Source organism: Calliphora vicina, chromosome X (genome assembly GCF_958450345.1).
Source record: "Calliphora vicina chromosome X, idCalVici1.1, whole genome shotgun sequence".
In the NCBI taxonomy this organism is placed as follows: domain Eukaryota; kingdom Metazoa; phylum Arthropoda; class Insecta; order Diptera; family Calliphoridae; genus Calliphora; species Calliphora vicina.
In genome coordinates this window covers 1,979,132-1,992,813 of record NC_088785.1, presented here as the reverse complement: position 1 = coordinate 1,992,813, position 13,682 = coordinate 1,979,132, and the positions used below count along the sequence as shown (strand labels likewise).

General features: G+C 29.1%; 1 protein-coding gene across 1 annotated transcript in view; it reads left to right on the top strand.

Annotated features, from left to right (window-relative positions):
- Nucleotides 1–13,682, top strand: part of toy (twin of eyeless) — an 84,872-nt gene that overhangs the window by 53,201 nt on the left and 17,989 nt on the right. Inside the window, exons 4-5 of the mRNA XM_065514726.1 lie at nt 13,192–13,365; nt 13,464–13,546. Coding sequence (XP_065370798.1) covers nt 13,192–13,365; nt 13,464–13,546 — 257 coding nt within the window. The remainder of the gene's footprint in view (nt 1–13,191; nt 13,366–13,463; nt 13,547–13,682) is intronic.

Genomic DNA, 13,682 nt, shown 5'->3' with positions numbered 1-13,682 from the left:
AAAACAATGCCGCAATTATTAATATTTTTTATGATGTTTTAGTTTATTTATTGATATATAATTTGTATTTTTTTAAACAATCACAAACTGCAAAGCTTTTTGCTTGTCTGCAGCTAAACCCAGAGTCTCTGTCGGGAATCGAACCCGCAACCCTCCGATTGATATCCCAGCACACTATCGTCTAGTCTATCGGGTCACGAAAGAAGTGAGCTGTGCTTTCAATGAAATGGATCAGTAGCTTGTGAGGACCCCTGTATTTATATAGTAACCTGAATATTCCAAAATAGTATAGGAAAAGCAAAAACACTTTATGCTCTTTGAGACCTAGAAGTGATAGGTTTTTTGGAAAAATGTTGTGCCAGTGATTTATCAGAATTATTAGCTGTTGGGTACTTTTCAATAGTAAATCATATTAATTTTTCAAATATATAAAGAAAAATTAATGCTGATTTTAACCACTATTTCCAATTCCGTATTTTAGTTGCATTTTATTGATTCTTGGAAAATATAATACATAACAAGTAAGAGAGCTATATTCGGCTGTGCCGAATCTTATATACCCTTCACCAATTTATACTTAAAAATATTATTCTTTTTAAATATTTTTATTTAAACAAATTTTTTCCAAATTGTTTTTTATTTTTTTTAAAAAAAAGTTTTTTCCAAATTTCTTTAATTAATTTTTTTGGAAAAAGAACTAATGAAAAAAAAAAAATTTTTGATGAAAAAAAAATTCGAGTTAAAAAATATTTTTTTCCGATTTTGACCCATTGTATGTCCAACTTACTATGCTCTTATATACGTCGTTGCAAAGGTCTTTGAAATATCTATCATTAGATATTCATATTGTCTATATTAATGACTTAGTAATCCAGATATAGGTCAAAAATCGAGGTTGTCCTAGTTTTTTCCTTATATCTCAGCCATTTGTGGACCGATTTTCTCGATTTTAAATAGCGACCGAGCCGGAAGAATTTCGGAGATATTGATGTATGAATCGTGTATGTAAGTTATTTGGGTTCTTTGGAAAGTTGATTTCAACACACAGACAGACAGACAGACGGACATGGCTATATCGATTCCGGTATCTATAATGATCCAGAATATATATACTTTATGGGGTCGCAAATGAAAAATGTGGAAATTACAAACGGAATGACAAACTTATATATACCCTTGCCACTCATGGTGAAGGGTATAAAAACAAAATGATATAAAAGCTTTTTGCTTTAATATCCTGATGCTGGATATAAACATGAATGTTAATTTATTTGTTTGTGTCTTTCTGTACTTTCCCATATATCTGAAAGGATCAAGAGGCTACCATTTATTTTGAAATTTCAAGTGGGTGTGGCACTTTCAATACAAAGTAAATAGTTATTATGGAATATCTGGGGAAAGCCGCAAAACTTCGGTAATCGTAAAAGTATTTAAACTTTGTATGAATCAATTTCTTATCACTTTACGAAGTTTTGATTATTGGGCGTGGCACCTATCATATAAAGCAAAAAGTTATTTGCGAATATCTGGAGAACTATAATTGTGAAAGTCTTCAAACTTTATATTTCCAAATGTTCGGAATTGGATAAGTGGGCGTGGCACCTTCCATACAAAATAAATAGTTAATAATTGGAAAAGCATTTTATGAATCAATTTCTTATTACTGTAAGGAGTTTATCAGAAAATAGCCTGAATTGGATTAGTGGACGTGGCACCTCTCATACAAAGTAATTTCGAATATCTGGAGAACTAGGATTGCAAGATTCTTCTAACATTGTCCGAATAGATCTCTTATCATTTTACATAGTTTTCCTTAAAATATTAATTTCGAATATCTAGAGAACTATTATTGTAAAAACATTTTAACTTTTTATGAACCAAAATCCACACAAATTACATAGTCAATTTTGAATATCTGGATAATTAAAATTGCGAGATTCTTCGAACTTTGTCTGAAACATTTTAATTATAATTTTATTATTATTAGTATTAATCACATACAAATATAACAAAGTTCCGTGAAACTTTGAAGAATTTTTTTCGTTACTATGGTACGTAAAACAATGTTTTAGAAACGTTTTTTTTTTAATCTCGGGAACTATTGGAGCTGAGGTATTTCTGCTGTTGTTCAGCTTCGTAGGCATAAGTGATCGGCCCCTCAAAGTTGGTAATATCGTGTCTCACATATTTTAAAAAACTCCCAAAAATCCGAATGAACAGAAATCGGTTGATGAAATTGAATTTTAACAGTAATAATAACAGTAGCCACGCTGATTGGAAAGTTGTCATACAGTAAATTATACCCGTTATGTCAATGTTGTTGCATTTTAATATATTTAACAGATCAATTTGACGACTATTGTCGACAAGAGATCTCACATTAAATGTTAAAAAAATCAGATTTCTATGACCCATATGTAGATTTAACTATGGCAAGAAGAAGTCGCGAAGAAAATTATTTAATTCATCTTCTTGGGATGGCTGATCAGGTTCTATGAAGCTTTAATATAGCGTCGAAAATAGGTGAGTTTTCTCTGACTAACTTTCTTTTGGGTCAAAATGACTGGCATGTGAAATTGCTGATGAATAAAAAAAAATATTATTAATTATCCGAAGCAGTATAATTTCTTTGTCTGGTTTTTCTCTGACGGTCTCTTTTATTTAGTTGGATGCTTGGTTACTGTGGTATTCTCCAGAGAGATGTTTTTGATGGTTTGTAAAGTTTCGTGTTATGTGTCCCCAGTGCTGACACCTTCTGCACTGCGTTTCTTGTTTTTTATTTTATGTTCTATTTTTTCCCGGAAACGATGATAATTAAATCGAAAAAAGAGTTGTAAATGTCGATATTTTTGAGGCCATAACTGGAACAATATCGTCCAAAACTTGTGAAATATCATCCAAACTAGTAGTGTGATACAGTACGCGAAGAAGCAGACATTTGTTTTAATTTCTTTTGGTGTAAACTTATATACATTTATTATTTTCTCCCCCAGAACTGACATCATCTCATAATGTAGCGAAGCTTGATTTTGTGTTTGTTAACATTCTAAACTTTAAATTAAATTTTAGGATTTTTTAGTTCCAGTTGTTCTACTAAATATTTTATATTTACGTTGTATAGTAATATTGGAGGTCAAAATTGATTTCCGCTTGGACACGCCGTTTTTTTTAAACCAAATGTAGTACTTTTACCCGTGACGTTAGCACGATTGTCTAAATGTTTGAATATCATGGTCAGCTAGTATTTCAAATTTATATTACCTCGTTGGATCTGAAGCCAACGATGATACATTTATGTTTAGTTGTTGTTTTTGCACTATTCAATCTCATTTTCTTCAACCGATTTTTCATACGACTTACTCCATCGTCCTCCACATCACCGTCCATCACAAAGAATACACGCCGTACAACCAGCAGTACAATCGCGCTGGATTAAAATAAAATTACAATATTTAAGTATAGCAGGAAAGATTTTCACAGACAGTATCTAAACTAAAAGAGAGTGGGGAAATGTTAACGTTTTTATGTTCATAAATATCAATAAATACTAATGAGATATTCCCATTTTATGAATGTATAATTGCAGTTACTTCAGTAACGGACATATTAAGTCCAGATGTATATGTAGGTAATTTAGTGGTAACGGTTTACATGTCTTTACAATTTTTAAAATATGTAATTAAAATTCAAATCATTGTGATTTGAAGCTGTTCCTTTAGGACTTTAAAAATGTAATTAAACACTTATGCATAGTATTTTGTGGTACAAATATTGCTGGCCAAAACCACTACCGTTTCATATGGATCTCATAGTCGAGTAAATAAATTGAAGCACACAACATGCCAGTGTTGTCAGATTATGGGATTTTTGTCCAAAATTCTGAAAATTTGACTTTGGGGATTTGAGCTACAGAGAATTAATTGAAAACATAATTAAAAAGTTTATTCTGAATACTCTGGCTGACGTTTTCCGATTTTATTTTGAAGACACGGTACAAATAAAGCATATATTAGTTGAAACAATAATAATTTAAATTATTACAAAACTACTTTTCTAATATTTTTAACAGGTGTTTTAAGGAAAAATGAGTTTTGGGGATTTTTGGGGTTAAAAAATATTTTTTTAGGGATAAGACACGAACTAAATCTGGGAACCCTGCAACATGCTGACATTTAACAAGAGTGAACCTATTGCCGTCTCTGTCATGAATACTCAATTTAAATGAGTAAACATAATTGGTGGTTATCGAAGGCGTGTCTTACAACATACACAATGCTACCCTTGTGTTGTCAAACTTTAATGATTTGGTTGGCTGGCATTAGTTATAGCTAATGTTTCACACATATTCACAAATAAAAATACGCATGTCAATGCCCCAGCAAACACACAAAGTCCAACGACGTTTGAAACAGGTTTGGAAAGTGGAATTTTAAAATTGTACCACACTCTAACTAAAAGAGTACCTTTTGTAGACTGAAAGTAAATTTTGTAACGCTGCGTTTACACATGCAAGTATGTAGATGGATGAAATTTGAGTATTTTTCGAAACCTAAGCAACTTTTCCGTATAAAACAATCAAAGCCGTATGTATTATTTTTAAATTGTTTTATTAAATATAAGACATTTAATTTATATTTGGGGTATTCACACGGTCTACTATTTGGTCATATTGTCATAATGTCCTAATATTTATGACAGTTTTAACAAATTTTTCTTGTGTTTCAAACAAAAAAGTTCTAAACTAATAAGACTAATTGAACTATGTGTGCAGTTTTGTCATAAAATAATACTTTTTTTGTTTAAAACACAACAACAACAATAATTATAATATAGTCGAACATTATGACAATATGACTAATAGCAGACCGTGTGAATACCAAAATTGTATAATGTACCTACATTCTAATAATAAGAACAACAGTTGAATTCCATTTCATTGAAAGCTATGATAAAACCAAAACAAAATTAACTTAATATATTACTGTTTGAAACTTAAGCAACTTTCAGTACTTCCTTTGATACCCTTCGTTTCTTATGAATTTTGGCATAGATTCTATAAGATTTATTAGTAATGTGGTTGGTATTGATTCCCACTCTGATTTTAAGCAATTCATCAGTTTCTGCTTATTTCTAAAACGGCGAGTTCCCATCCTGTGCTTTTATAAGATTCAAGTCTTGAGATTGAGCTGGCCAATGCAATACTTTAATCCCATTAGTTGATAAACAATCTTTAACCAACTTTGACGAGTGTTTAGGGTTATTATCATGTTAAAAAGCCGATCGAAGTGGCATTTCACATTCGGCATATTGAAGCATGTGGTTGGCTAAATGTCCCTGTCAACAAAACCATAAATTTTTTCTTGTATTTCAACAATAGGACCAACTCCACTCGCTGAAAAGCAAGTCCACACCATCCTCATTCATTATAGTGGCTTTACAATAACGTGGATGTAATCGCTTTGCCTTCGGTATACGAACGTGGCTTACTCTATCTGAATTTAACAAGTTAAATTTAGACTCGTCGCTAAATAAATCTGTTTTCAATTTTGCAACAGTCCAGTTGTCGTAAGCTTTTAAAAATCCTAATGAAAATAATCGAATGCGTTGCAATAATTTAAGCAAATCATTTTCCAATGATTGTTTTCTCACAGTCCTAGAACTAATATTGAGATTAAGACCACTCACAACATCTTTGGAAGAAATAAAAGTTTTTTTTTAATTAAACGGAAGATTTTCAGATCTGATAGAGGTGATATATTCTTAGGATGACCGCCGGTGTGTGCTTCTCTATTGTTCCAGTAGCCTTATACTTTTTAATTAATCGCGAAACTATTGATTTATTAATGCTCAATTTGTTAGCTATATATATTTGGAACTGACCATTCATTCATTAAAAAGTTCAATACTTGATCAATATCTCAGTTTGTTGCTATTATATGCGGGTTTGTGATAAAGCAATAAACCTGAACCATTTATGCCGTTTTCGATTTTTCATGAGTTTTTTAAAACAAAAAAATTTTGCTATTTTTACGTAAAAAATATTTTTTTTAGCTTCAATTTGTTATAACTCCGAAACTACGAAGCCGATTGAAACGCCAATGTTGAAACGGAAAATGTTTTCAAAATTCAATCAATCGAAAGAAGATTATTAACTACTAGGGTATTCAAATTATTCGATTTTTCTCTTGTTCGAATAAAACGAATTATTCGAATAAGAGATTTTAACTTGTTCGAATAATTTGATCACACGTTTAAAATTAATCGAACTATTCGAATAATTTAATTTTTTTTAAAAAAAGTAAAGAATGAAGTTATGTGTGGGTTTTTTAATATTTTATTGTTAAAGAAAAACTAAAAATATCGTTAAATTTAACAATTCAAGTATTGATAATGTTAAAAAACATTCGAAAACAAAGTCCATCTTTAAATTTTCATCTAGAACTATTGTGATTATATTCCCTCCCGAACAATCTACAAAACAATTGACTAGAAAATATTTTAGTTTTCGTTATGGAGCTATGCTTTGAAATTTTTTAGCTAGTTGGACATGCTCCTGAATTCAAGTACAATATAAACGTATTAAGAACTTTTTTATGTCGTTCATTAATTCAGGTTTTAAAATGAGTAATTATTCAGAACAAATTGAATTTTACCCTCAAGCTCTACGTGGCTAATTTGAAATCAGACAGTGCATTATTGACGCATTTATAAAAATGCAAAAGGTTTATTACAATAAATGTATTCGCGTACATACTTGATAATTTGTACAAATTATAACTGGAAGTTACGGGATTCCGTTCGTTTACTTTTAAAAACTTGTAAAGAGAGAGCAAGAGTGTGTTAAAAGTGACAGTTAGTAGATCCAGTGATGTTAACCGTACGGTAATTACCGTATTGTACGGTAATTTAGACCTCCGTACGGTAGGCAGGTAATTTCTACATTTGTACGGTAATTTTAAAAAGTTTAAATTTTTAAAAATTATATCCCAAACGTTATATTTCCATAATGTGTCTACATATAATGTACATATTTCTCATTAAAATAATCATAAAACTTTGAGGATGATGATAACCAACTACCACTAGACAAAATATATCTACGCGGTAAAGTAATCGCAAGTCTTTCAAGTATGGATATTTCAACATATAAATTAGTATTAAAAACTGATCGTAATAAATCCCCAATTGTTCGATACCAATATTTCTATAATTCCTTTAGTTTTGCATTTCCCAGAAGCTGTTGAAATGGATGAATTTAAATAAACAGATACGGAATTTATATTATAAGGCAAATAAATGATGTTGATAAAAATGGCATTCTGCTGTTTTACAAACATGGTCCTATATTCAAAACCCACTATCTTTGATATTCACGAAAATTACTTTTTGATAGTAAAATGTTCAGTAAAACAGCCCTCATCTATGGTGTGAATTTCTTACAACCTATTGTCTTTTGCAGTTTTATTTGCATTTTTGTTATTTCTCTATGTTATACAATTATTTTTTTCCGAATGCAAAAGCCTCTATCTTTTCAAATAATTTTCAAATATTTTTTTGGAATAATTTCTTCTTGCAATTCATGTTTTCCTACTAATTTCTAAATGCTGAACATGAATTTTACATTTTTCAATCATTTAAAAAAATGAATTATCATGAAAATATTTTACCATTTTGTTTTTGGAAAATATAATTTCCATGGCATAAAAATAAATGGTTAAAGTTGGAGTTTGCTTAAAAAGTGTCTACTTTTAAAGTTTTTTTTTTATCTTATGTTGTATTATTAGCCGTTATCTTAAATAAATCACGTTAAAAACTGACAGATGGCATAAATGAACTCAAAATAATTTAATTCTATTAAAATGCAAAATCCTCTATCTTTTCATTTTTATATACACATTGAATATTTTGAGAAGAAAAACCCTCTAGCATACCGAATTTTAATAACTCAAGTAATACGCGACAAAAACCAGTTTTTTGGCTTTCCTGAAAAGTTGTTTTTTAAGATAAAGAGTTTTGAATATAGGCCCTCGATATATTGAATTATAAAAATAAACCTGTTTCAATAAGAAAATATTATTATTTTTGTACTAAATTTTGGATACGGTAATTTTACCTAAAAAACGGTAATTTTTTTAGGGCTGTACGGTAATCGAAATTAAAAAGTTAACACCACTGAGTAGATCAGCGAAATGCAATGAGCTCTCAAATGAGCTCTCTTGTTTTTATTTTCACATGTACGCAAGCACACACATTGTATAAAAACAGTCAGTCTCGCATGAGCATTGATAGAAGCAGGTTGTGTTACGCTTTTATGATTGTTTATTTCATTATTTCAGCTATTTGTTTTTGTTTTTGCCAGAGAATAATTCTCAACTCATACAACTACAATATCTAAAAACTGTAGTGGTGTGAGTTTGCATTTCGCTGTAGTAGATAGAGAACATGATATTTTTTACTGGACATTCTTTGTTCAGTAAAATATATCAACATAAAAACTATGTTTAAAACATATGGTTGCAAATGTAAACAAAACTAAAAAGTTGAAAATTAATACAACTTACAAGTTTTGCAAAGAAAAGAAGTAAAATAACACAATACAAACGTTTTAAATTGATTTTAGTGTTGCCGTTTTGGTTATTTATAACCAAAATTGGCTATTTTTTTCCTGATGTGTAGATGTGTATTTATTTTTCATTTTGGTTACTTTTGTTCAAAACATATTGTTATAGACAGATTTTTCAATAGTTAATGGTGGTGTACTCTAAAAAAATGTTTCGACATCGGTTTGTGTTAATCCTTGCTGTAGGCGTATAATTTTGCATGAGAGTTTTCAAAAACAAATTGAAGCCAAAACATTTGAGAAATAGTAATTGTTTTAAAAGATATTTACGATTTGTGTAATGTAAATGAGTTCCCAATATTGGTTTTATTACAATATCTAAATTTGTACTGCATAATTTAGGGAGCTTTTTTATTACAGTTGACTGGAATCAAAAAAGAATTTCCGAATTTTACCCGGAATTTTTGAATTTTTTTTCTTTACACCATCTCCTGAAAATTTTGAATCGATTAAAAAAAAATCAGCCTAATCCAGTCGTTCTCACGTGATGACATTAAATACATGGACCATTTCATTTTTATATATGTATATATGGTTGGATAGATATTGCAAGTATGCGAGTGATATCTATATAGATAGATAGAAGATACTCTAATAAAAACTACCAATGTCGTATGCATATAGACATCTGTATAAAACTGTATTTACATAAGATTTCAATTGTTCGTAAGATTTTCAATTCAAATATTTAAAATTTTATTAATAATTTATTTTATAAAAATTATAAAATAGTTTTCTTGCTGCAGCCAGTAACGTAAATAAGATAATTAATATGAAAAATGTTCAGCAAAACCACAGCAAAAGTGTAATATTTGAAAATCTATGCCACTATTTGAAAATATATTTCAGGTATTTCATGTAGAGGTTAGACAAAATGAAGTACATTTTAAGAGAATTAAAAGATTTACATTCAGTAAAAATAATTGTGTAAAATAAAAAAATATCAAAAAAAGGCATGGAACTGGAATTTTTTTTTTAAAGGCTCTACATAGCGGTATTCACAATGTAGAGTACTTTTTCTAGTAAAAAAAGCAGAAAAGCTATTTATTTTATCTTGACATAAATTGTATCTTGAAGTATAAAAACCTGTGTAAAATGAATTAAAAAAAAAAATAAATTTCATACTTCTTTCTGTTCATATTTTTTTTTAATGTTAAAAAATGGTAACTTTTTTAACATTTTGGTTATTTTTTTAATCAAACTGATTGATTTATAATAAAATACAACATATTTTTACAAATTGATACTGGATATTATTTACTGGAAAGTACGCAAACACACCAATCATGTATAAGACGAACTCCATGTTTTTCTTGCAACAAAGTTTGCAATATTTTGAATTTATCATTAGATTTATTAAATATTTTGTACGCGGTTAATAACATCACTTCGTCTATTCAACGTAATCATTATAAATGTCATCTTCTATCACTTTCGACGACCGTATCAAAATCACATTCGATATCACTTTCAACACCGTTTTAATCTAAGTTAACATTTTGATTATTAATTGGAATTCTGGTAATATTTCGCCAACATATGTTCACACCACGGCCGCCCCGTCATTTTTAGACCCTAAAATGTATGTTTCGAAAACAATTCGAAAATTATTCAGCCTTTTTTTTTGACTAAATAACAAATATATTATTCCGTACTTTTTATTTTCATTGGTTCAAGTCCTAATTAAACATTTTGAATGACTTGTTTTTAGAATTGTAACTTCTTGCAGTAATATTTATATATTCATAGAAGGAGCTATAGGGCCACTCATCTTAAGTGATCGAAAGACTATCTTTATCTTTAATTATTTGACGAATTTCAGAAACAATACAATTTTTGTAACTTATTTAAATTAGGAATTATGAAAATTTTTTAGCAATTAGAATAGATACATACCCAGCAAAAACTTTACTTACAAATAAGCCGAAAAATAAGTGGAATTTGACGATTCGACTACTTATTTTTCTACTGAAAGAAGTCATTCATGGCTATTCCTGTTCTCACTTTCAACATTACAACAATATAATATAAAATAAAATTTCGAAAATTATATAATTAAGGTTAAACAAATTACGTGTAAACATTTCTAATAAGAAATTCTGAAAAAATTAGATACTTTTGTTGTAATTGTGCTTTCAAAAATAAGGTGAATGGTGAAAGTGAGAACAGGAATAACCCTGTTTATTTTTGTTCGCGATGTCCCAAATGTAATCCTTTATATTTTGGCCGGAAATAAGTTGTTTTGTTAGTAGAGTTATTTATAGAATTTTGTATTTGCAAACAATAAATAAAAAAAAAAATAAGTCGCAGCCAAGAGTCGAACCATCAACCATCCGTTTGCTAGTCTGTTGTTGTACTCACTACACCACTGCTTAGCAAGGTTGCCAATTTAGCCATTTTCCGGCTAGATCTAGCGATTTTATTTTCATTTAGCCATAAAAAAATTGCTAGATTTAATCTAGCCGGAAGATCTAGCCATTTAATTTTGTCTTATGCCCAGTTTTTGACTTGTTATTTAAATACGTATTTAGTTAATTATTACTTAAAATTAAGTTGTATTTAAATACATTTTGAGTTTTACAGTGCTACATAATTTGTCTTATTTAAATAAGATAAAAGTATGGTAGCACTACTAAATATCAAAAATTTATCGATAGTTTTGCTTAAAACAGCTGTTGAACCAAAACAAAAATTGATACATTTTGCCCAATAAGAAATAAAAGTTTATTAAACAATAAAATTATTGGTAGGAAAATGCACAAAAGAAGCTCCAATTGCCCCGCATCGGAATTGTAGTTTTTGCAAGACGCTGTTTTCAGCAAGACGCTGTTTTCAGCAAGACGCTGTTGCTTGGTTTTTTTTCACTACAATTTAAGTATCATTTAAAAAAGCACTGAAAAACTCATTTTCGTATTTAAATAGAACTTAAATATAATTCATATTTAAATACGAAGTCAAAAACTGGCTCTTATTAGCCATTTTGATTTTATACTTTTCTTGAACATTTTTGGAATTTGAAATTTTTTAAAAATAAAACAATATTTTTAATAAATGGCAAAGAAACAGTATTTTTAAACAAATTCGTCTGTTGATGAGATTTGATTTGATTATTGGTTTTATGAAACCAGGCTTCGAAAATGTTTTCAAAGCATCAGTCATATTCAAAAATCAATTTGGCATTTCTTCAATGGATCCAATTTTGAATGTAAGTGCCCAGAAATTTGTTTAATTTATCTAAAAGGAAAAAAAATTACTGATATTACAATATTTATCCGCATTTTCTCAATCTCTGGTTATTTTTTATCGTGATGATATACTAAAAATTATATTTAATTTAACCGGAGATTGAGAAAATGGGGGTTAATCTGCTAAACCCCATTAACACGAAGTCGGTAAAAATTATTTTTGAAATCTGTCAGTATAACTATTAGTTAACACATAACCAGACTTCGTGGTAATGTGGGAAAGCAATGTAATATTTATGAATTTGTATTCATTTATTTTTTGGGTTTAGCCATTTCTAGCCATTTTTAATTCAAAATCTAGCCATTTTCTGAGCTGAAGAGTTGGCAACCTTGCTGCTTAGTTATTTTATTGTACGTCAAATAATGGTTTTAACACAGTAATGCAATATTATTTTCTGTTTTTCTAAAAATAAACATGCAATAAAAAAATGGGCAAATTTAAAAAAAGTAACAGTTTTTTTGTTTTGTTTGTTTATTTTATAGTAAAGTCTAAAAAACAAAAACAGTATACTTAAAAAGTAAGTTATTAAAAAAGACATTACATAAGAAGCAATTGTATCTTTGTAAGCGACGTTTTTGCTGGGTATGTACATTTGTTCGTTTTTCGATTATTCTACATGAAATTGTTCGAATTATTCGTTATTCGAAAATGGCGATTTTTAAATTGTTCGAATAATTATTCGTAAGAAATTATTCGATTAATCGAACGATCATTACTCGAATGAATGCCCTAGTATATACATACTTAACCATAGTTATTACCCAGTAAGCAGCAAAGCCCCAAAAATTCAAGCACTTGAACATTTTGTTGGAATTTGACTTGAATGCAAATGTAATTATACTTTAAACATGAAAAATATTTGAAAATTTATTTATTTTTCAAACAAAAAACATATGACTTAAATTTATGTTTCCTTTTTACTGGAGAATGCTATTGAAATAAAGTGTAATACAACTGTAATTCAATTGCTTGACTATAATTCAAGGCTTGAATTACACTTGCTTTCAACTTGAATTCCAGTAGAAATGCTTATTGGGTTTTATTATTTGTTGGAATATCTTTAGATACAATCTTAAAAATTGTTTAACTATTTATCTTAATTTATTCTTTACATGTCCTGGAACACGTAATGATCGGAAGGAATTTGTAAAATTCGACACTTTTCCCAACTGATTTTTACATTTGTGTATTTCTCTGTAGATTACGATTCCATTATAACTAGCCTTATTAATGACGGAACGGAAAATCGAGTATTTTTTACTGTTTCCCAATTTTTATACATTTTTACAAATATTTGTTTTGTTTCCTTTTCCTTATAATTTCAGATGTATTTTCTGGAGATATATCCCATGCTAATTCTCATGAAAGTACCTCAGATGGAAATTCCGAACATAATTCTTCGGGCGATGAAGACTCTCAAATGCGTTTGCGTTTAAAACGTAAATTACAACGTAATCGGACATCATTTACCAACGAGCAGATAGATAGTTTGGAGAAAGGTAATGCTTAAAATGCATATGCAGAGAAAACTGTTTTTGTTGTTGTTGTTAAGTTAACACTAAAACTTAAAAATTCAACATTTTATTTTTGTAAACAGAATTCGAGAGGACTCACTATCCAGACGTGTTTGCTAGAGAACGGCTGGCAGAAAAAATAGGTTTACCAGAGGCACGTATTCAGGTTTGTCTTTTATTTGTTTTCTTTTTAGTTTCAGTTGTTTTGATACTTATGCACTTTTATGTTAAAGGATATTATACTTACATACGACAAACGTATCATTATATGAAATACATTTCGGGTGGCAGATTGATTTAAG